Source organism: Haplochromis burtoni, unplaced genomic scaffold, assembly GCF_018398535.1.
Source record: "Haplochromis burtoni strain Fernald_Lab_line unplaced genomic scaffold, NCSU_Asbu1 Contig_40, whole genome shotgun sequence".
Taxonomy (NCBI): Eukaryota; Metazoa; Chordata; class Actinopteri; order Cichliformes; family Cichlidae; genus Haplochromis; species Haplochromis burtoni.
Genome location: NW_024582401.1, coordinates 811,622 through 836,033, shown reverse-complemented (window position 1 = coordinate 836,033; position 24,412 = coordinate 811,622). Strand labels below are relative to the sequence as shown.

General features: G+C 44.1%; 1 protein-coding gene across 3 annotated transcripts in view; it reads left to right on the top strand.

Moving 5' to 3' along the window:
• The window catches only part of pard3ba (par-3 family cell polarity regulator beta a), a 190,611-nt gene that overhangs the window by 63,452 nt on the left and 102,747 nt on the right, over nucleotides 1–24,412 (top strand). For 2 of the 3 annotated variants that reach the window (XM_005920031.3, XM_005920030.3), the window contains exons 8-13: nucleotides 3,339–3,838; nucleotides 6,847–6,986; nucleotides 8,119–8,247; nucleotides 16,969–17,154; nucleotides 20,460–20,621; nucleotides 21,744–21,818. In XM_005920031.3, the coding sequence (XP_005920093.1) occupies nucleotides 3,339–3,838; nucleotides 6,847–6,986; nucleotides 8,119–8,247; nucleotides 16,969–17,154; nucleotides 20,460–20,621; nucleotides 21,744–21,818 (1,192 nt within the window). Of the gene's footprint in view, nucleotides 1–205; nucleotides 1,122–1,300; nucleotides 1,427–3,338; nucleotides 3,839–6,846; nucleotides 6,987–8,118; nucleotides 8,248–16,968; nucleotides 17,155–20,459; nucleotides 20,622–21,743; nucleotides 21,819–24,412 lie in introns of those variants that run through there. The other variant, XM_042219931.1, reaches the window with a different exon arrangement.

Genomic DNA, 24,412 nt, shown 5'->3' with positions numbered 1-24,412 from the left:
GTAGCACTCATAATTCTTATTCTCATGTATATATCTCATGTATATCCCATGCACATATCTTTCTTTCTACATAGCACTTTAATTCTTATTGTTTGCACTGAAGCACCGCAGCAATTTCCTAATGTTGTAAACCTCAACATCTGGCAAAAAACCCCATTCTGATTCTGATTCTGATTCTGAGTAGTACTGCTTTAAGGACCTGTCACTTGTCATCCACATGTTAAAAATATCATTGTGGGTAACCTCCACTGTGTTTAGGCTTTGCTTTTTCAAACAAAAAGGTCAACAGTTTAATTTCCACTCTAAACCTATCTAGATAACAACTTTTTGTCCACATCAGCAACAAATCTGGTGCCCCGAAGCAAAATGTATACTCGAGATTTGTCCAAAGCATACAAATAAGTTAAAAAAAAGCAGTTTTAAACTTAAAGAATGCTTTTAATCTGCACGCACTAGTATATTAATTCCGTACTGTATTAATTTGGTGAAGACACGATCCATAATTGTGTTTATAAGAACAAACCTGCAGACAGAGATGGAGTTCTCTGATCTTCTCGTAGCGTGCAGGTCCCCCTCTCTCCTCTAGCCAATATCAAAAGCAGCCCTCTTCTTGTTTATCTTTAGTGGTATTGTCCTTGTTTATCTGCGGCTAAAAGCCACAGTTCAAGGCTCTGCAGAGATTATTAGAGAACCTCATTCTGTTTCATCTGTATCTGCTCCTCTATCTGTCTCTTTCTTTTATCTCCTGCTCTCTTCTTTTGTCCACCGGCTAGATTGGGTAGTTGAGAGGCAGGTAGATAAGGGGTGAAGTAGCCACCTGCGTCCTCAATCGCACACACCCCACACACAAAAACACACACATAATTCCGATTTTTGGCAGGGCTACCTGTAAGCTAATTTGTATCCCTATCTGTGTAGCCTGGAGGAAAATGCAAATGGAAAGGTTGAGTGTGTGTAGCTTTTTGTTGTTGTTGTTTTTTACTGTATCTGCGTTTTCAGGATTTCATGTCCCTGATTTGTGTATTTTTTGGCAGTAGTCTGACGAGGACAGTCGAGTTCCCTGGTGACCGTGGGCCCCTGGGTATACACGTGGTCCCATACTGCTCCTCGCTCAATGGACGGTAAGCTCACATAAACGCTCTCTTCTCCACATCCTCTCATAATCACGCAGGCAGGCGCAAAGAAAGGCAGATGGCAATGTTGACTCATAAGAATGCAGAAGTTACTCGAATGTTGCCATGCAGTCATGTGTGTTTACCTCAGTGATTTCATATTGACTCCATACTGTATTTGTCGCAAGACCCCTTGGCCTCCACATTAAAGGCATCGAGGAAAACAGTCGGTCCAAGAAGGAGAATCTCTTCAAGGAGGACGAGTGCATCGTCCAAATCAATGATACACCACTGCAGGACAAGACCTTTGCGCAGTAAGTAGGCCAGTGTGTGTGGGAGTGCAGTTTTTCAACACAGAAACCAAAATCAAAGCTAATATTTGATCTGAAACATGTACAGTGTATTCGATTTACTTAATAGTTTCAGCATGCAACCTATGTTTCATGCATGGGGATATGTTCTTAATAAAATAAACAGATTAACATCTTACAGGCAACACTGCTCAACGTGTAATGGCCTGCTCAGGTTGAGTGTCTGCAGGATGCGCCACAACACGTCCAAGCCCCCATGCATCCATTCACAGAACTCAATGAGATCCTGGTGCCAGACACTAAAAGACGACCCTAGCGGGCTCATATCCCCCTCAGTGCGTCTGTTCTGGTCGCATGAGGATGTTTAATGTCATGGCTGAGCTTTTAACAGACATGGGAAATGGAGAGAAGCAAGGTTGAAATGGTTTGGACATGTGCAGAGGAGGGAGAGTGAATATAGTGAGCAAAGGATGTTAAATGTGGAGCTGGATGGCAGGGAGAAAAGAGGAAGACCACAGAGGAGATTCATGGATGTAGTGAAGGAGGACACGTAGAGGGGTTGGTGTGACCGGAGGATGCTTGAGGTGAGCTAGAGGCAGATGTTCTGCTGTGGTAATGGGGGGGTCGTCAGATGTCGTCTTTTTGGAGGAAAGAGTTAAAGGATTTGCATCAGCCGCTCCAGAAATGTGTTTTTAGCCACCTTGAAGACGTTGGTTGCCACCAGGTGGGAATTGCATTACTTGCTTAGACGGTGACAATGGTTGCTCGCGTTTGTTGATGTTGCTTATCTTTAGCTCTCCTCTGAGAATATCCACAGGGCTAAAGGAGACGTAATTAAACCGTGGACCCAGACTGTGGAGGATCTTAAAAGCTTACTGAACTGAGCAGCTCCCCCTTTCCCATTTGTTTCCCCTCATCTATGTTTCCCTTTCTTTCTCCATTCTTCTTCTTCCGGACCTGGCTCCTGTGAGTTTTTTGTTTGCTGTTTGCTTAATCCGTCCTTATGCGCTTTGGTTTTGCTGATTGTCTGATTATTCTTTTGTTCAAATGGCAAAAATAAGTGTTCCAGGTGATTCCATTTGGCAGAAGATTGTAACCTTGTTGCTAGGAAAAGACGAAAAGATTTGAAAATTATTTGTTAACATCATCCAAATTGGATCTGAGGCGGATCGGCTTATCCTGACACAACCCAAGACATGTGGTGTATATGTGTGCGTGTCAGGGATGTGATGAGGAACTAAAAACGTAAAAGCAAAAAAAAGTGTGTGTGTGTGTGTACTCCCACTCATCCTGTCACCACTATAACGCTGTAGAAATACCCCACCTGTCACTCACTTTGCTTCCTTTATTAACCAGACAAATCCTTCACATTCTCTGCTCTATCCTATCTCACACCACATCTGCTCTACCGATGGCGTATTTTTTTGTCTCTGTATTATTCAATTTTTTTTTTCTCATGTTTTCAGCGCACACACTTCAAACTCCTGTCCGTGTCCTTTCTGGGTTTTTTTCCCCCGTCCTATATCTCTTTCTGAATGGGTCAATTTAACTGCATCTCACTCTGTTCTCTGTTTTGTATGAATGTGGGGCTGATAGTGGTCTATTAAAGCTGGAATAGGATCCTGCTTCAAGGTCTCACCATCTGATAGGGACCACAGTGTCCCAAGCCAGCTGGAGGAGTCACTGTTGTTAATCCAAACTATAATACAGCCCTTTAGTGAAGCACAAGCCTCATTCACCCTCTCCTTCTTTGCTTTCCAATTCTGTGTTCTCTTTCTTTCTGTGTTCAGCCTCACTTTTGAGTTCTCCTTTGTTGGTTTACAGGTTTGTAATGTTCCACAAAGCAAAGAGAGCGATTAAAGTCGTCATCTTGTTTTTTTTACTTTTCCTAAATTATCCTTGTCTCCCTCTCTAGGTCTCAGGAAGTGTTCCGCCAAGCTATGGGCTTGCCTTCAGTGCATGTGGAGGTTCTTCCTGTAGCCAACAAGTCACGCTATGAGAAAAGCTTCATAGGTCAGCTTTTCACCAGCGACAGCAAAGACTCGTCTACCAAAGGCAGTCCAGTGGTGACGCGCACTAGAGCCGACCCCAAGCCAGAACTCAAACCAGAACTCAAGCCAGAACCCAAACCAGAACCTAAAATGAACACCAGGACAGATATGAGGCGACCAGACGCACACACGAAGACCCCAGAGCCAACTCTGGTAAACTCACAACCGGTGGAGTCTGTTCAGTCTGTGTACGGCTCTTTAGAGAGAGCGTCTCCCACGTCCACAGCCAGGGCTGCGAGCTCGTCTCCAACAACTTGGCCCCGCAGTGAGAGCCCGCTGGCCAGTAGGAGTCCTGCTGCGGCCAACATGTCTAACCTCACAGGAAGGAAGGGTGGCAAGAAGATGAAAATTGACTTGAAGAAAGGTAAATTTCTTATATACATGTGTTGTATTCACTGATGATCATCATGTTCCATCATTAAGTTTTTTTTCTCTCTCTCCCCCATCACCCCCAACCGGTCGTGGCAAATGCCGCCCCCCCTGAGCCTGGTTCTAAGGTTTCTTCCTGTTAAAAGGGAGTTTTTCCTTCCTACTGTCGCCAAAGTGCAATTTTGTTGGGTTTTTTTCTTTACCAGGCAATATAAAGCCCTTTGAGGTGACTGTTGTTGTCAATTAGTGCTGTATGCATTGAATTGAATTAAGCTAAGGATGTTATGTTTCTCCAAATCCATGGTGTATAAGCAACTCCTTGATTATTTGAATTAGGTCCTTATTGTAAATATCTGATTGAAGTGCAGACTTTCAGCTTTAATTCAAGAGGTTTTATAAATAATTTTGCAGTAACTGAGCAGGAATTACATAAACTTTTATATACACAGCCCCCATTTTCAGAAGCTTCAAATTAGTTGGACATTTAATTGACAAGCAGTTTCATATCCAGCTGAGACCTGTTGTTTTGCTACTTCATGACAAATGAAGCAAATGTGAATCTGAAGTTGAATTTGTAATTTATAGCTTTCACTCTAATTTTAAGGATGAGCTTTAAACAGATGTCTGTGTATGTGAGGTCACTTAACACCCGTCTTCGGGCTGAAACACCAAAATAAACCAGACAACCAAATCTTAGTTGACTAAATCAGCTATCTGGTTCATTCTTAGAAAGGACGAATACGTCAGTTCAGCAACACTTAAATGGTGAAAAAAATGAATAAATCATCATCTAACCAAGTCAAGACCAAGAACACGTATCATTGTCGAGGTCTACACTCAACTGATGCCTTCATGAATGGGAATAAAGAGGTTTTACAGCCAGATTAAACTTTGCCCAAAAATTGTGAGCTGTGTATAAAAAACGATGCTGCAGGTGGTGCAAAGAGGCAAATTATGATCTCTGTCTAACAAATTATGGACCAGACTGTTAACTATGTATTTCTCAACAAAGTTGAACCCACAGCTCAGCAGTGTCTCAGACAGCTACAGCGATTCAGCAATCCCTCCGTTTCTCTGCTCCTCACTGATGTTGAGCTGTTGCACTTCATGCGACTTGAAGTTTTCTTATCTTAAAATGGCCTTTCCACAGCTCTGTTAGCAACCTAACGAGTCCATCAGCAGTAGCAGCAAAGTTGAGAGGTAACAGCTCATGGGAAGATGGATCCTTGACTGACGACCGCTTCTTTTGTATTGTGGATTCAGAGCCACTGGACCCCTGTGAAAGACTCTGACTCAGTGTTTTTGTTCAGGATTTCTCAGGCTCTGCTACATTGATACTATTCATTATTTGGCCTCCATCTTCACAAGTGCAGTACAAAAATACTGGAGTTTTTCCATTTATTTTGCCATTGCATTCTCCTTTTAAGGACTCTTGACTGCTCGTGCGCTTTTTTTTTTTAAGCTTTTATTCTCCAGATTTGTTAAAGTCAAAGCGGCTCACTTAGCCCTGGATGTTGTTCTCACCAGTGACACAATTGATTGATTTTTATCACATTCAGACTCCAATAAAATTGCCGTCCACTGTGGTTAGCTTTAATATTTCACTATGAAGATATTTTTCATTTTTCCAATTCCTCAATAATGACTCAGAGCTGTCTAGTTGTTACGCCCGTAGGTTTAAACCTAGACTGACTCAGTCTGGCATCTCAGGCACCTCATCTCTTATCCCTCAGTGCTGAAGTGTTGATAGCATGGGAATGGGTTCTTAAGACTGTGAATAGGGTCTGTTCTAGCAACCTGTAGTGTTACGGGGCAGTGAAAAGATAGCTGTAATTGGGCTACATGCACACACACACACACACACACACACGTGTGGTATCCAGAAAAAAAGGCAAGACATCCAGATGAAAGGATAGAAGAAATTGGGCCTCACATTTTCCAGCTCAAAGCCCATTCACGACTGTTTTATTGTTAGTTTCTTCGTTTTTCCATCACACTTTTCTTCCCCATTTCTCTTCACCCTCTTTTTGTTAGATTTTTTTTTTTTCTTCCCTGGCTTCCCCGTCTATCCCTTTCACCTGATGCAAGATCAGAGCAGAGGATATTATGGGGTTTCTAACACCCTCTCCCTCGGCAACAGGCTCCTTCTCTCCGTGATTGACAGGCGGTGAGGTTTAGGTGCGCTAATGTAGGGCAGGCAGAGGCTTAGCTCAGAGACCAGATAGCATCGCTCACCGCCTTTAGTATGCCACGGCGGCTTTGCTCTCCCCACACACACACACACACACACACACACACACACACACACACACACACACACACACACACACACAGAGTGTGGCACATTTCACTCATGGCTTGGGGCTTGTGAGGCCGTGAAAAAGGGAGAGGGCGGAGGCTCTGGGGGATGATGGTTCATGCATGTGTGTGTGGGCTCAGAAAACACACACACACACTTGTAAATGAATACACACAAAGTAAATGTAGGCTCAAAAGCACAAGGAAAATCTTTGTGGAAATCACATTGCAACCCCTGGGGAGAAAGCTAGAGAAGGGAATAATATCTCTCTGGTTTTTCTCTGCTCGTCACTCTTTTTTTTTTCCTCCACCTCCACCTTCGTTCCATCTTCTTCCTCTACCTCCCTTCATCAGCCACCGTTCGGCCTGCTCACACGTGAAATTAAAGACAGAGTCTGTCTAATCCGGCTAGGAGAGAAGCCGGCTCCCGGGGGCTCAGAGGCTGAGCCAGGCAACTAACCCCCATAGGGAAACAGGCACTTAAACAGTAGTTAATGGGGAGAAGACGCAGACTGCAGACAGAGTTCAGGAGAGGAAGAGAGGGGAGAAAACTTGGAGAAGGAGAAAAGTGAAAGACTGGGATGATGAGAGGGAAATTCAATCAAAATGAAATTAAAAAGTCATAAAATTTGTAATTAAGTCTCATTTTCAGGAGCAGAGACATCCCCCGTGCACAGTGTGACTCATGTTGCCTCGTTCCCACAGGCTCAGAGGGTCTGGGTTTCACCGTGGTAACAAGGGATTCATCTGTCCAAGGGCCGGGGCCCATCTTGGTGAAGAGCATTTTGTCGCGAGGTGCAGCAGTGAAGGATGGACGCCTACAGCCAGGAGACCGCATCCTGGAGGTAAAACACAGGTTTTTATGAAGATCATCCAATGTGTGCGAAGTAGAGCCGAGACCTGTCGTTATCAGCAGGAAGTTTAACTCTCTGGATCACACGGTGTGCAACGTGTACTCAGGGTGAGCCTGCTCTCACCTGTGGAAAACACACCTGCCAATTCTGGTATCTTATAGCAAATGCCAGTTGCCGGGCAGTGAGCGCAAGGCCCATTAGGATATTTTGGTCCCTGATACTGATTGTTTGGTCAGAGACATTCACACCAGCATCCCATCCGAGGTCATTTTGTAGCTCTAGCAGTGCTCATCCTGTTCCTCCTTACACAAAGGAGCAAACACTGGTCCTGATGATGGGTTAAAGGTCTTCTACGGCCCTGTCCAGCTTTCCTAGAGTAACTGTTTGTCTCCTGGAATCTGTCTCCTGTGCTGGGAGAAACAGCAAGCCTTCAGGCAATGGCACATATTGATGCACCATCATGGAGGAGCTGGTATACCTGTGTAACCTCTGCCAAATGCAAAACTAGGTTAAAAAAAAAAAACAGTCAGAAAAGATGAAGAAAGGAAAAAAGTCAGTGACCTCTAACTGTAAAAACCATTCCTGTTTTAGTGGTCGTGCCATTGTTGTCCCTTTAGTGCACCTGCTGTTAGTCTCATTAACACCAAAGCAGCTGAAACTGATAAACAGACTCCACCTGCTACTTAACTGACCAGGTCAATATCCCACAAGTTCAACTGACTTGATGCTTTTAATGTTTTTGAGCAGTGTTTACTTTTAATTAGAGCATATTTTTTTTAAATCTGCTTTTCTGATAACCAAACACTTGTTTTATCAAGCAGCTAGTGTTTATGATTTACAGCAAATTATTTTGTGGACCCCATGGCTGTGTGTCACAGATGCCATTTTGAGAACCCCTAAGCTAGACGATATAGCCAAGCTATCGCAGAGAAACACAAGAACATATGTTTTATTTTCATTTTGGAGAACCAGCCCACACACAGAAGCATCTCCATCTGATCCTCTGTTACTTTCATTCGATACGTGTTAGTGGAGCACTGCCAGTGGATAATACACTAAGCTTTAATCTACTCCTGTTTGTGTGTTTGCCTTTTTTCCCCGTCTCGTGTGTGTTTGTGTGTAGGTAAACGGAGTAGACATGACAGGCCGTAGCCAGGAGGAGCTGGTGGCCATGCTGCGCAGCACCAAGCAGGGAGAGAGCGTGTCTCTGGTGGTGGCTCGGCAGGAGGACATGTTCCTGCCTAGGGAGCTGGTAAGAGAGCGTGAATACGCAAAAACGCAGCATCCACACAACGTCCCTTCACTCTTCTTTGTTGATCACTTGCTTTCTCTGGTGGTCTCTGCTTCATCCCTACATTGTGACATTTTCCCTTTCTTTTCCTTTCAAAGGAGCAAATCCTCTTCATCTTGATTTTTTTTTTGCACCACAGACACACAAACACACCCGGAGCACGAGCTCTGGCCTTCCTGTTCCTCTCTGGTTTGTTGACACAGTGATGCCAGAGGAAGTCACACACACCCTCAGACACACAAGCCACAGCGGGGGCCCCAGAGGAAACGCGCGAGTGTGTCCATGCTTGTCGGCACGCCCCGGGTGTTAAGTGACCGTTTACCTGTTGCGGCCGGCGGGGTCAGAAGCCGGCACAATGTGACCGAGCCTCACAAGGGACATCTTATCAATAAACACACACAGAAAGCCAGCTGGCCCCTTGAAAGTCACTCGCTCTGCGTAAATGATGTTTTCGCCTGTTCTCTCCTTTCTGTCCTCTGGTTATTCTGATTATTCCCTTCCCATTACTTCAAAGCACTGTGAGAAAGACGCGCGGGGGCTTTGTAGTGACTGATGCATATTCACACCTAGGCGAGCTGCGCACACATACACTCCCGAACACCTAGACCTTGATATAAAACTCACGCGCACACACGCGCGCGCCGAACACATCGCACATCTTTAAACAGCTAAGTTGCTGCTTCCGAAAATAGTTTGCCCTCATTAATGGCCCAGCAGTCTTGGCATAACAAGTGCACTTTGAAGAGACTCTACAGTCTTCATCTAACACTTGCTTGTATTTGTGCATTAGAGAGAGACTTAAAGAGTTGGGGGAGGGGGGGGGCCTCTCACTCCTGTATCTGTCGAAGTTGTTGAAGTTGCTGGTGCCCCGTGAGATCTGGCCCTTATCTCCAGCACAGTCCTCCACCTCAAAGACATTTTGATGTCCCCTAAGCACACGCACACACACACTTAGAGATAGACTCACAAAGACACTACACACACTCTCTCTCTAGTGGTTCTATTGATTGACTTTAGATGTGCAGACTCCTCCCCACTAAAAACAAAAAACATAAATACGCAGATGCAGAAAGAACTGCAGAGAAAACGTTTGCAGTTAAATGCATGCAAATGAGCAAACGCACACTTAAACACACAATGCTACAGGACACACCTCCCACCTTCCTGCGCTCTCCTTAATGATACTGGATGTTTCCAAATGCTTGTACTCAATTATTGTGGAATTTCGTGCCGGTGGTCGGATATCAAGAAGATGCAGACACATTAAAAGTGCCCGTCTGCCTCTTCCATCCTAAGGATGTGTTTGAGTGCCTGCCCGACTAGTGATTATTTTTCCATGCTTTAGAGGCTTTAACGTCTTGTAGAAAGCGTCCTTATGCATCCACACAGCAAACATTCGTGTCTGTAGTTCAGCACAGCGGTTTTACATCCAGCAGCTGCTGAGGTTAATTAGCCGAGTCCATCGACCAGCATCATATTGCTGCTGCAGGTAATTCGTCTGCATTATGAGCTTTTGTATCTATCAAAGCTCATTTTGCTCTTGAGCAGAAACATTTTTGTTCAGCTGAAAATGCCCGTCTCTACATTTATCTGTCTGTCTGCTCGGTTCAAGGATCACTTAAGGAAAGTGCGTTTGCGTGCGCTTGGTCGATGATGCGATGTTATGTGAAACCTGAAAACAGGTTAAGGACTTTGTGTTGTTTGTGCTGGATTTTGCATAGATGCGGCATGGAAAACACTCGAGTATCCCTGTCAGAGCTGTACAGTGAGTTGAAAGGATAGATTAGTGCACAGATAGTGTGTCCTTGTATCCAGAGTCTGACTGAAACTGACACTGAAACAAAGGTTCAAGGAAGCCATTTTACACTACTTGTAAAGCTCAGATATGTTTAAAGTGTAAGAAAAACTGCGTGGCTCCCCTTATGACCCTGTTCTCTCTCAGTGCTTTTATGAAAGAACCTCTTTGGAGTATGAAAGTATCTTATATCACTGTTACACCCAGTCTGTGCCGTGTTTTTCTCCTGGTAGCCCGATTTCTTCGGAGCTCCCGGAGTTAGTGTCAAATGTCCAACGTTTGAGCTCAAACGGAGTCTGAAGGAATTTGTATTACAGTGTTTCTTTGTGACCTTCAGCATTCCATTCATTTCATTCACATTAGAAATCAAAAGCATTTGGAGGCCTTACAAAATGTTCATGGTGCACATTTTCAAATTTCTCTTCTCGGATTAGATTTCAGGGAGTTTTTTTCTCTTGCGTGGTACAAAGACAGCTTCTAGGGGAGGAAATCGACGTAAGAGAAGCTCACTGTATTTATGTAAATGTAGAGGAGTCTGAGCATTGAGCAACTTAAAACGGGTGAAGTGTTTGCTTCTTTATTTTTCTAGAAGTTCATCGTAAACAGTGTATCCCCCCCAGCTGTAATACCTGCTGCTTTTCATGCCTTTTAGCACTAAAACTAATCCTAACAATATATAGCCACTGGATTGTTTAGGTTTGCTGGTTTGTGTTTACACCTATAGTGGTGCTTGATGGAATATCCTTAGTGTCAGGGTGTAAGTAGTGGAGTAGTGCACAAATCCAGTTTTTCAGGTGAAGTGATTATCAATATAGTGTATGTAGTTCAGTACAGTGGTTTTACATCCAGTGTTGTTTTCATCTGCAGCTAATTTATATTTGGTTTTATGACTCAGAGTGTCAGTGACAGGTCTAATCAGAAATAGCCTGTAAAAGAGGAGCTGGGGTGGAGGTGGGTTGCAAATTGGCTTGCATGTCACAGCAGGCCTGACCAACTTAGGCCATGTCCACACTAATAAGTTTTCCTTTGAAAACGCATCTTTTTCTCTTTCGTCCTTTCGCCTTTCGTCCACACTGAAGCAGCGTTTTTGGTTAAGGAAAACTGACCTTTTTGAAAACGTGGATACATTTGAAATTTAGACTGCAAAAACAGAGGCTTTTGAAAACAATGACGCATTTTAGTCATATGATGCAGTCATGTGACCAGTTCAACTAAGGTGGCGGACGGCATTGTACAGCAGTTGTTCTATTTGCTCTCAATTTTTACAGCCCTATTAAAGATTTGTAACAGTTTGTACATAGCTCCAGATGCTCCAGATAAACCTCGACGTTCCTCCTCGACGTGTCAAAGAGCCGGAAAGTAAACAAACGGCTGACGGAAATGACGCAGGTCGAATAGTCTTCATGCGTGCGCACTACAGGAACGTAGCGTTTTCAGTGTGGATGAAAACGATAGTGTGGACGCAGAGCGTTTTTTAGACGAAAACGCCGTTTTCAAATTTATCCGGATTAGTGTAGATGTAGCCTTAAAGATTGCATCCTACATGCAATTAGTCAGGAGGATGCTTTCAGCTGATCCATCAGCTGATGTGGGCTGACACTGAGAGCAGCTGATCTGTCGGTCCATCAGGCCTCACTGACCTAACGCGGTGCTCACTTTGTGCCAGAACTTCAATGTCTTTGTGAAATTTGGTAGAATTCATTACTTTCAGGAGGCTGCACGTATGCACGCATAAAAATTAATCAAATTTAATTGAAACTAAACAAGTAAGGCCTTGACTGAGGCACACGGGGAGGTTAGAGGTCAAACCAGCTGTGGAGCAGCTGATCAGGGTCCAGTGTTTTGCCAAGGGGCACTTCAGCAGAGCAGGCACTTGGTGGCACAGCAAGTTGAAGCGAAGCATGACACTGCAAGTCTAGTTTTTATACTCCCCGTGCGACCGCTGCCAACCCATAAGATTCTCTCCTCCGGTGCTCATATAGTCTGTTTTATCTCGCTTGTACAAGTAAAGTAGACTTTTAGAGGAACTGGCTGAACTGCTGATTGATTAGTTTCAATGGAGGGAGGGGAGTTACTGATGTTTCATGAGCAGCGTGCGGTTCTGTGAAAGCGCTCAGCAGCGCTGGGAGGCATGCTGGTCTCTTGTAGTCAAAAGAATGACAATAAAGCGTGTGAATTAGCCTCCTTATTAGGATACAAAAAAGCCGTCGATTTTCTACCCCATCTCCTGCACCAGCGCACACTCTCTGAGTAATTAAAAAGTGATAACTTCTAATCACAGTTTCATTCCTGTCAGCATTTCTGCATCTCCTCCGCTCGGCGCGCTCATTATTTCACGGGGCCTCGTTTTGTTTCGGGGCGGAGATTAGAGAGTTGCTTTGTAATGTTTTTTTCTGTTTTAAGCGGGTTTTTGTCAAGAGCAGGATATATATGTGTGCGTGAGAGAAAGTGTGTGTTTGTCATGCCAAGGACAGGATGGGGGGGGTCACTCTGCACATGGCTGACCCACTCCTGCCACCAAACCCAGGGCCAGCTCACAGGAAAAGGAGGTTGTGAGGAGAAAAACAACTTTGCTGTGTTGCTGTTGTCTTTTTCATCAACTCGGCCTCTTTGGCTGTCTTCTTTTTATTTGTACACATCCCGTCATTCTTCCTTCTCTTTTTATTTTCCCTGTCTGGAGCTCTTCACGCCGTTCCAGAATTATCCCCCAATCAGTCATTTTTTATTTTCCTTTCTCTTCATTGTGAGGTAAAGGTGTAAAGCGGCGAGGAGGCAAGACATTAAGGCGATTAATTGGCAGCTCCATCGTCGGCGTCAAGCGCGGCGAGATCGCATCTTAATTGAATGTCGCTCTCACCGCTAATCCCCCCGCTTTGAAACCCCCCATTTAGAAATCCTCAGCGACAAAAGGCTCTGTGTGTAATCGCCGTGTGTCACCCCTCCTCCTCCCCTCATCTCCTCTTTGCCTCCCGCCCTGGGGTAAGAAAAAGCTCCTTTTTGTCTCCTCATTTGGGTGTTGAAGAGGGTGGCCTCACTCCTGACTAAAAGCTTGTTAAAGAGCCATTGCTGAGGGCTAACAGCGGAGGCGAGAGGCAAGGGGCCCCACTCGCCTGGAGGATGCCATTTGCCCCCAAGGAACGGGCATTAGCGGGGATATTAGCGATGTGTGGGAGTGGGTTTGTGTGGTTGGACCACTACTGAGAATCACTTGGTTGTGTAAATAAATATAAATAAGCAGTGAGTTAGAATAAATAAACATCTTGTTTTAATAACTTCTCAGTGTCTTTTTTTCAAGAGCCTGCTGTGCTCTGATGTGTCCACCTTCACCTCGTGTGTTATTGCAGTTAGATCACAGAGGTATTTAAAACCTCCCAGGTTGCCACCTGAGTCTTCTCAAGTGTCTCTCAAGCAGGAAGAAGCAGATTGTCTTTGTAATGCCTCTGGTTTTGAGTAGCAGCACTCTGAAATGCCTTGTTGATAAAAATAAGCCCCGACTGAAAATCTCAAATTATACTCGAGCAGAAAATAGATTCTGTGACTTTTGAAGGTTGGGTTTTGCTCGTTATTCGTATCGTGGAACTGATTATGAGCACCGAGTTAAAGATGTGTAACGATAAAGCTATCGTTTCATTTTTGAATGTTTTGTGCAGATTGGGGTACCTCTGTAGGCCAGAATGTAAAATGAAAACGCAGAAATGACCCTATTTCTGATTTGAAGTCTCCTCTTAACTCAAACACATTTTTACGTACTGTCATTTGAGTGCAGCCTGATGTATGTGCAGAGTTTGACACCAGCGAGCTGTTGGCCCATCAGAATGAGAAATGTTTCTAACTCACCTTAAAGTTTACTTCATGCAAGAAAATGATGTGACAAGAGTAATGGAGAAACTGGAAATTTTCAGTGCACGTGCACTGAAAAGGGAATTTTCCGTGAGATGGGAGAAGGAGAGCTCTTGACCTCACCAGGGAGATGAGGGCAATACTGGGGTAATCCATATTACTCTGAGGAGGGTCTTTGACATTTTTGAACTGAGGTTTCTTTAACCTCGGTTTTCAAGACTGGAAAATGAGGTGTGAGAGACCTGACCTGAATTAGGGACATTGCAGTTTGATAAGAAGTAAGTCCTTATTACTGGGGTTTGCTAATAGTTGTAGTGAGAGCACTAACAGGGACTGGAAAGACTGTCTCATTCGTTGGCTCCCTGTAAAATCCAGAGTGGAATTTCAAATCCTTCAAATCCTTTTCCTCACATACAAAGTCCTGGATGATCGGGCCTCATTATATCTTATCATCTGGATCAGGTTATAGGCTCAGGCTGCTAAACTACCTCCACTTTCCTCTCCTGTGCATGTGCTGCTATTGTCTTCAACTTTGTCGTCTCTCTGCCAAAGTTTGTGCTTTGTCTTGTTTGTTAGTCACCTCCCTGTGCTCGTCTCTCGACTCCCACTCCAGCTGGTTGCAGCAGTGAGCTGGTTCTTTATTTCCACCTACTGTTGCAGATCTCTTGCTCATACTGGATTGTCGGGTTCCTAATGTCTATATTGTTGTGGGGTTTTTGGCCTCGAGATGACTGCTGTTGTAACTTGGTGACGTACAATGAAAATGAGCTGAATAAATCCCAGTCAGCTTGCCCACCCGGTCCTCTGCAGGGGTGGGCAGTATTTACTTCATCAAGTCAAGAGTCAAGTCAGCTTCCTCCCACCATCCAAACACATGCGTGTCAAGTTAGCTGGTGATTTACATTGGCTGTAAGTCTGAGTGCGAGTGCATCCAGTGCATACCTTTCATCATGTGACAGATGGGATAGACTCCAGCCCCTCTGAACTGGATAACTGGAAGAAGATGAGAAACAAATAAGGATGAAATCAAAGGCAGCCGTCGTATATTCACATGGAAAAAAAGTGCTGACCGTTTCTTTTTCCAAAGACGACACAGGATGCAAATGCTTATTAATTCCCACCTCTGTCTAATTCTTCTTTATATTGTGATGAAACTATAAGTGCTCTAGGTTTGCTGTACAGTACATGCCGCTTTGAAACCCTCCTCCAACTGAGCTCATCTTTGTTTCTGATTTAATCAAGGGCATATCTGATGACAGTGATGCCTGCTGTATTTGTTACCGGTGTTTCTCTCAGGTGGTCCCAGAGCTGTAACACTTTTAATTAAAAAAGAAGAAGAACTTGATAACACCTCTTTGTAAAGCAGCCTACAAGTAAGCTGAATTTGAGCACCTGAAAATAGGTGACTGTTTTTATAGAACTGACCAAGCACAGTGTATCGGATCAGTGCTTGCCTCTTTGCTACCATGCAGACGGCCTTCTAGGTTTCCCTCATTTCCCATCACTTAGTCGAGAGGTTTGACTCTCTCTTTGGAGCTGACTATCCCTCCAGGCTCGAAGGCTTTAACGGGCTGTTGTTTTAATTAAGCACCCAGACAAAGCAGCGCTGACAAGGGGGGAGACGGTGTTGCAGGTCTGGAGGATCACAGCGAGTCAGGAAGAGTGAATTTTTCTTTTTCTCTCGCTAAAATTATACTTGAGGACATATTTGACTCCCACATCCTTCAGCACTGTGCCACGATGAGAGGGGAATGTGAACATGGATTCCTGCTTCACTGAAGAGTGAGGTGTGTGATGTAAGGCTCCCGCAATCCTGCCGTGGGTACTCAGATCTTTAAAGCTGTGACAACCGGCGTGGCGGTGATAATGTATATGCATATTCCTAACAAAATCCAATCTGACATTTACTTATCTTATGAGTCAGAGCTGACTTTAAAGCGCCTATTGTCTCTGCCGTATTTTTTTGAAACCTCTCGCATACTTTCTGCCTCAACCCGAGCAAGAATAAAAAGAGAGAGCGAGAGATGTGTAGCACAAGCATATACACACAACCCCTCTTAACCTTCCATCTCTTTTCTCAAAAAAAATAAAGCTTGGGAGCGAAGTGGTGTTGAGGAGACTCCCCTCCGCAGGCTCTCTTTCTTTCTTTTCCCCCCTGGGTGTCTGAACCTGGCATTTTCCCTTTTGCTTGCTCTCCATTTTGCCGTCCTCTAATGACAGACATTTTCCTTTTCGCTCTTTCCGTCGCCTCTTTCTCCCTTGCTTTCACTCCCCTTCGTCTCATTTTCGGAGCAGTGCTGCTGTTGGTCATTTTCCTCACATTAAATGGCAGCAGACGGGTAGGGTGTGGGCGTGGGGTGGCGGATGTGAAAAGAAAAAAAGAGCGTCAGAAAGTAGAGGAAAGAACCCGCAGGTGGAGAAGGGAGGGACGTATAGTGAGATTGAGAGATTAGGACGAAATGTAACGAGGTGGGGGGGTGAATGAGAGAAGAAGTGGATATACCTCAGGGACGGGTTATTACTTTTAAATGCTCCTCTGCGCCACCATCCTCTCCCCTCCTCTCCTCTCCTTCCCCTTCCTCCCCCACAGGGCTCCAGGAGGAGGTATGAAAAGGTTATTATGTTTCCTTTAGAAATGGCTTGCTCTCCGTCTACGCCTTTCATCTCCAAATGGAATAACCTCTCTACAGTAGCGTGCTTATTTTTCTCGCTACACCTTCATCTGTCTTTCCAGTACACAACACACACTCCTGCCGTCTCCTTTCCTTTTCTCTCAGTCTTTTTTTTCACTCCCCACAGCTGCCTTCCATCTCTTTAATCCATCTCTCGCTCCTCCTTTTTTTTTTTTTCGTGGTGTTGAGTATAGTCGGTGCACTGTGCTGTAGGTACATGCCTTATCAGTCAGTTCAGTTGGGTATGGTGCTCCTGCCTCACTCATCAGCTATCACACTCAGCAGTTATCATGTAAAGTATGCTCTAGGTGTATGTGTGAACAGATTATAGTGTTTTACATAACATCTGAGCCTCTGTTCTTTACTGTTTTTCAGAAAGGGGAGGACTTGAGCAGTCGGGTGATGGAGGATGGCAGGGAGCAGCTGATGTACGAGATCCCGCTCAATGAAACGGGCTCGGCCGGCCTGGGGGTCAGCCTAAAGGGGAACAAGTCCAGGGAGACCGGAGAGGACCTGGGAATCTTCATCAAGTCAATCATTCATGGAGGGGCTGCTTATAAGGTATGAAATAGACACATCCATGTTTTCAGGCCTTTAGATCCCACTTTTATGTAACATCCATCCATTCATCCTTCCTGCCTGCCTTCCTTCCTTCCATCCATCCATCTTATCCAGTTCAGGGTTGCTGGGGGGCTAACAGACAGCTCACTTTGTGAGCTCAGTGTAATTGTTAACAAATGGTTCCCAGCCTGTTTCAGCTGACATAACCCTCACAAACTCTTCCAACACCTTTCACATTCAGGTGACTGTATTTTAAACTGGATCTGGATAACTTTCAGTATTTCAGCCATCTACAACTATTAACTTAGTATTTCAAATATTCAACCAACCCTCTGACCTATTACTCATTTTAAAAGGCTATTCATTGTATTAGTAATTTCATTATGGAAACTCTTGCTAACCCTAATTGAATAAGTAGGGCTTGTTTGGAAGGGTTCCCAGGAGAAAGCCTCTTCTCTCTAAAAATGGCTTAGGTTTCCAAAGTTGCATCTGAGGAAACCACAAGACTCAAAGTACAGATGGAAAAAAGGAGGCAGAAAGGATAGACTGCTAATTGGAAGGTTGGTGGTTCGATCCCTGGCTCTTTCACTCTGCGTGCTGCAGCATCCTTGGGTAGAATGGTGAACCCAGCATATTTCTTACCACCTCTAAGGCACGATGGTTGAGGGGTGATGATTTGGGCTTGTTTTGCAGCCCTGGGCACCTTGCAGTCATTAAACTCATAACAAATTATTCTAGAAGTTGAATATGAGGCCACCTGTCTGATAACTGAAGCTCAGTGATATAACAGGACAATGACCGCAAGCAGAAAAACCTACAATGAAGCGGTCCAACTCAGACCTGATTAAAGTGCTTTGGTGCGACCTTAAGAGAGCTGTGCATCAATAAAGTCCCCCAAACCAACGCTGTAAAGGAGAGCAGGCCAAAGTTCACAGTGATGTGAGAGACGGAGAAAACATCACTTCAACCTATTGCTGCTAAAGGTAGTTCTGCAAGTCACCGAATCATGGAGTGTACTTGGTTTTTCACAGGACTCTATGCAGTCCTGTGAAAAACTATATTTTTACAGGACAGAAGAAGACCTGTATGTTGACATGTTTCTTTAAGAAACACAAAATCCACCTCACCAGAACAAAAAAGGCATTTTAATTGTCATTTGAAGCAGTGAAATGAGCTAATATTTCCCCTGTTCTAAGCAGAAACGGCTCCTGGGGGATTTACAGGTTAGGAATCGATCTGCAATTTTTTTTAAATCTCAGACTTAAACTGTTCAGGCTTCTTTGATTGATCGTTTTATTCAGTTTTTGTTTCTCCAAGGTACATAGAAGAAATGTCATGGGGGTTGTTCTTATTGTCTTTCTTTTTGTTTCATCTAGTTTTATTTAGTCGCTCTATTTCCCCTGTTTTCTGGTGTCTTTCTCTGTCATTTCCTGTCATCTCCTCTCTCCCATTTCCTGTCATTCTCTGCTTCCAACCCCGCCCCCTCTTGGTTTCCCTTAACCTTTGACACCCATTGACCCCAAGTGGCCTTGTCACATAAGCACTGCAGCAGTCTTATCTATATCACTCAGTGCTCACTTCAAGTTGTGAGTGCATCAGGAAAAAAAACATCCTATTTCAGCACTTTGGAGACTCCTCTGCTTGGCCTCAATCTGTGTCCGCCAGCAAATGTCACAAGTCTTTGCGCCTCTCGTCGCTGCCCCCAGATCTGCTCTGCACGACAAGGAGGCGCAAAGACGAGTGTGCCGTTGTAGATAAATAGCTGTTCTGGGATCAGGCAGGCCAGACAGAGGCTCCCAAAAGTGCCTTCAGAAGTAGTTTTCAGACATCTGTCGATGCGGATAGCGCTCCGACAGAATGTCGTCGTAAGATCTGCGGCTGCGAAACTGGTCTCTGGGACAGAGTAGCGAGGCAGGAGAGACAGACAGCAGCGAGGAACGGAGGGAAGGAGCCTAATGAAAGAAGACAGCGGGTGAACGAGTGCAAGAAGGGAGGGAATCTGAGAAGGAAGAGATGAGCTGTATCGAACGAGAGAGCGACGCAAAGAGGCGGAATAAGAGGAGAAAAAGAAAATTGAAAAGTGTAGACACTCAGCAGGAACGCAGCGCGTAAGAGTAGATACTGTATGTGTGCGTGCGTCTCCTCCTCGACGTCGATTCATGCTAATGAAAAGCAGCTAAGGGCCCTGATGAGAGTTTGCAGCGGCAGGCCGGTGCAGAGGGGGGAACCCGGGCGTCCCCTGAGCCTGACTGACACACACACATCATCACACAGCAGGCACAGGAAAGGAGGAGATGAGGAAGAGACGTGGCGAGATCTAACCTATTTCCATTAAATAGTTTTAGGGTGGGAGGAGGGGTGTCAGGCCGGGGGCCTCAATTATATATATATATATATTATAAAAAAAAGAAAGTTCTTTGACTTTACCCCTAATCCTGTCACACGATCATTTCAAAGAGTATGCTGAGAAAACAAATTAAATTTACATGTATCGTGCTGCAGCTGCTTACATGGAGAATGAAGGAATTAATGGGGAATATCACAGGCGTCTGCCGTATTTGGGATAAGCATCAATTTTTGATGCCATCCTTGAATTTGATGCCAGGCCTTAAACTCTGGGTGTGCGCGTACGTGTGTGTGTGTGTGTGTGGTGTCATTTTTGAGGTCAGCCTAAACGGTGCCTTGTTAATGCGGTGGGGTCAAAGGGCAGCACTGACCATAATGGGATCTTCAGACTTTCTCACACACAGGAGTCTCTCCCTGTGTCGTCTTGTATTTTCTTTCATTTATTGCCTTTTTGCATCACTCTCTTCATTTGATCCCCTCTCTCTCTCCTTCTCCCTCACTGGATCGTTCATTTCCCTCCCTCCCTCGCTCCCTCGCTCTCCCTCCAGGGCACTATTCTGTGTTGCCTCTCTACAAGAGGCTGCTATTTAAAACACTTAGAAGTGATTTAGTGCCCACGGAGGCTATTCCATTAGCTGCTCTATGTATTTATCATGGCTCTCTCGCTCTCAGTAGATTGCTAACTCTACAATTTTCTTGCCTACCCCCTTCTTCCATTTTCTTCTTTCCCACTCGGCCTCTCTCACACACCCACACACACTTTATACCTCTCCAAATTTCTCTCCCTTACTTTTAAAACTTTATCAGTACCCATTCTAGTTCGTTTTAATCTTTTTACGCTCTGCTCACTTTGATCTCATTTTATTATTTTACTTAAATTGAGTAAATAAAGTGTGACCGCAAAGAACACGTTCAGGTTTTCTCTTAAAGCGCACCTAACGGTCGTCTTCTCCCAACAGGATGGCCGTTTGTGTATAAACGATCAGATGATAGCGGTGAACGGCGAATCGCTGCTCGGGCGCTCCAACAACGCCGCCATGGAGGGCCTGAGGCGGTCCATGTCGTCGGAAGGAAACACCAGAGGCACCATCCAGGTGGTTGTTCTGCGAGCGCCCAAGCAGGTACAGCAAGCTTTGTTTTTGTCATCCCAGAGCCAACTTCTGTGGCATCGTGGGATTTTTTTTTTGAGAGCTGTATTTCAGAAAGCGAGAGCTTCATCGCCAACTAAGATGTTGCTGTTAATAAAAAAAACGTAACTGATGGAAAGCAGTGACGTTTTTAGGCCACGGAAGTGCTCAGGCGTAATTTTGGAGGTCTTTGGAGTCTGAAGCCTTGGAAAGAGCAGAGAGGTTCACATCAGTGGCTTGGAAGGAGCCACGATGGCTCTGTCTCGATACAGTCCTGCAGAAATCAGTCTTTTTCAACTCTTTAATCCAGAAAATATCCAAGGCGATGAGTACGCCCGTTTATTCCAAAACTTTTGCATGTTTTTTCATGTTTCCTTATGAGCTAAATAAAAGTTTTAGATTCCCAGAGTCGGGCTGGATGAATTCGGGTACATTAGGGAATGCCTGCTGCATTATGAAATCCTCTGCACACCCTTATACGTTCAAAGATTATTCACATCATAAGCAGCTGCCACAGTTTTGACAGCAGAATCAATTAAACATATAATTCGCTTTAGGATGATTTTTTTTCTCTCATGTTGTCATCATTTGAGGCTTACACTTAAAAAAAGTGCTGCTTATACAGTAAACAGTAAGTGGGTTGGCAATGTGAAATCAGGCTGAAGTACTAAATCTTTTTACAAAACCCAGTTAAATTGATTGTGGAGTGACACAGATGGTGTTCTTTCTTTCTTTTCTTTTTTTTCTGTGACAAACAAAACCTTTTCCAGCATTCAGAAAGCCCCTCAGCTCAGTCATCGTCGAGAAGTGCTTCTCATAAACACTTTTGGATAGAAATAATGAAAATAAAGGCTCCCCGTGCGACTGTCATGCTGCGTGATTTGTTTGGCTGCTAAGACTGCATAAGCTACATTCTCGTGACAGTTTTTTTTTTTTCACGCAAAATAAAAAATCAACCCAGAGAAAAGGTAGGCGATTTTTACAGCTTTAAGTTTAAGTTGACACCCAAACAAGAAGCAGCAGATAACAGCGTTGTTTATTTAGGAGGCCTTCGATAAGCGTTGTGCCACTTCAGTCGCTATAAATGCGTCAAAATGACTTTATTTTGCTTTGCAGATGGGGAATGCCAACTCCACTTCAAACATCTCCACCAACCATCAACCCAACATTCAAGCCGGCTCCAGCAATCAGGTACGAACGGGTGACGGCCGCCACCAATCGCAGCCATCTCCGCCTCCCCGCTCCTCGTCTTTTTTCCTCCCCTCGCTGAGGCGGCGGGCGACCGAGCCGCTGCCTCCGAGCCACAGGCAGCGTTACGCACAGAGGCCAGGGGAGACGCGCACCAGATACACCTGTGGATTTAGCCGCACTCACGGGCGTAGCGGTTACACATTTGGGTTCAGACAAAGGGATAATGAGTGCAGCGATGATGACGGCGAGTACGCACAGCACCGCCAAACCGTGCGCAGCTCAAACAAGCCGACAGAGGGAAATCTAAACGGGGAAAGGTGTGAATGCAGCCAAACGCTCGATAACGCATGCGGTCACAGTGTGGCCGACTCTCAGGGCAACACGCAGCGTCACGTGGACACACGCGGCCACGAGGGCAGGCGCACGCGTAGCCGCACGCTGGATGATCTCCACGACCACGAGAGTAACAGTTACACCGAAAACATCCGAGCGATGGCAGAGCAGATGTACGGGGACTCGCCTACGCACAGCAAGATACCCACTCGCGGTCAGAGTAACAGAAACACACACAGATCTGCAGACAGCTACGTGGACGCACACTCGCATAATTGCATTCACAATCAGTCTCTGACCAGACGATACTTTCAGCTCTGACCGAGTCTTAAGTGTGTGGATGATCTCATGCACACAGAAAAGATTTAACTGAAAATTAAGGAATTGAAATGAAACCAAAGCACTTTGGGAAAATATTCATTTTTATCTGTGTAACGTTATGAGCATTACCACCAATGAAATTATGGGGAGAACGTTTCTTCTCTTAGTGTGACTACAGTACAGTTTTTTTAGCCATCAGTGGTTTGGAAGCAGATTCATCTATCTGAGAGCTTTCCCTTTGCCAGCACCGCTAACTGCCACACCATTTTGTTCCCCTTTTAAAAAGTGACTCATAGCTCGATGCAGTACTAAATTCATCACTGCGTCTGACTCTCCTCTCTGTCACATTGGTTTAAATCACTAAACTTAGCTCTCTTTTTCTGTTAAACCCGCTACTTTGTCTGTGTGAAGTTTTCCTTTTTTATTTTCCAGGTTTTTAAGAGGATGTACTCTTGCTTTCCTGTCTCACCTGCGTGTTTCTCCTCTGTTTAAATAAAGCTAGTGTGAAGCCTCCTGCATGCCTGTTTTTCCTGTTGGGTTTTCAGCAGCTTTCTTCTTTTTGGCTCTGCTCTTATTTATTAAATTCCCCTCTTCCCCCTGTTTTGGGCTTGGTGTCTCTTTTCTGTCTGGGTTTTAGTCCTTGTTCCTTCATGCATAAACGAAGGTGTTTCCTCAGAATTGAGCAACTTAAAATTCCCAATATTAACATAAATCACACGACTCAACATTTTTGTTTTATTACGTTTATTTATTAAAATATGTGAAATATTTTAAAAAATATTATATTATAATTATAATATATATAATAATAATAATATATATAATAATTATTAATAATTATAATATTATAATATTTAAAAATATTTTAATATACATTTTGTTTAAAGCTGTAACATAGAAAAATCTATATCATACAGCATATATATCATGTATATTATCACTTATTATTAAATGTTTTCCAATATGCGCTTCATAATTTTAACTTTTAATTTCATTTTTAAAGATAAATTGACAAATTTAATCCCAGAAGACACAAATCACGTCAAGAATTAAATCTGGTGTTAAAATAAATAAATAAATAAATAAATAAATACAAATCTGCCAAATCAACCATTCAGACGTGCACATACTATATAATGATATAAATATTTCCATTTGATTTTAATTCAGTCACGTTTTTTCAGTTTGTGTTAAATATACAGTACGGCATCGCCTACTGCGATGAACTAACAGGTCATGTTCATAGTCACTAACAAGTCATTTAATTAAATATGCAACGAAAAGTACGTTACAGTGCAACGCTTTTAAATACCAAATGGTTTTCTGAGAGTTTAGAGGACTTGTTTGTTGAAGCAAACTAAAAGGTTCTTGAATCACACAGGATGCAAAAAGGTTATGTTCATCTTAAAAAGCAGCTCAAGTTCGTGGATCAAAAAAGCTGAACTTGACACAAACGTTTACTCCAAAAGCTTCAAAACACATTTCACAGCAGCTTGGTGAGACTGCGTGACACAGAGGGAGACTTCATGGGTTGATTGCCATTGACCTGCACATTGTGGCATTTACATCTCGTCTATGCCTCCTCCCAGTGTGCGTGTGTGCATCTTTGTTATCAATCCAAGCCTTTGGATAAAAGCTATCAAACACAGTTCAAAGTTCAGTATTTATCTGCATAGTCCTTCTCGTCTCACCGCTTAACAGCCAGTCTGGTCTTTTGATTAAACAAACAGCTCCTAAAACGAAACGCCCTGACCCCCGTCAGCATCCCCGCCTCTGTCTGGAGCTGGCTTTGGGTGAGCACTGGATTATAGGGCCTTAAGTCCTAAACATGATAAACTGCCACATTTACCTTGTTACATCTAAGAATGGCTTTTTTGCTTTAAATACACCCAGATGTTGTATTTCATTGTTTAGGTTTAAGTAATGAATCACTGGACTTG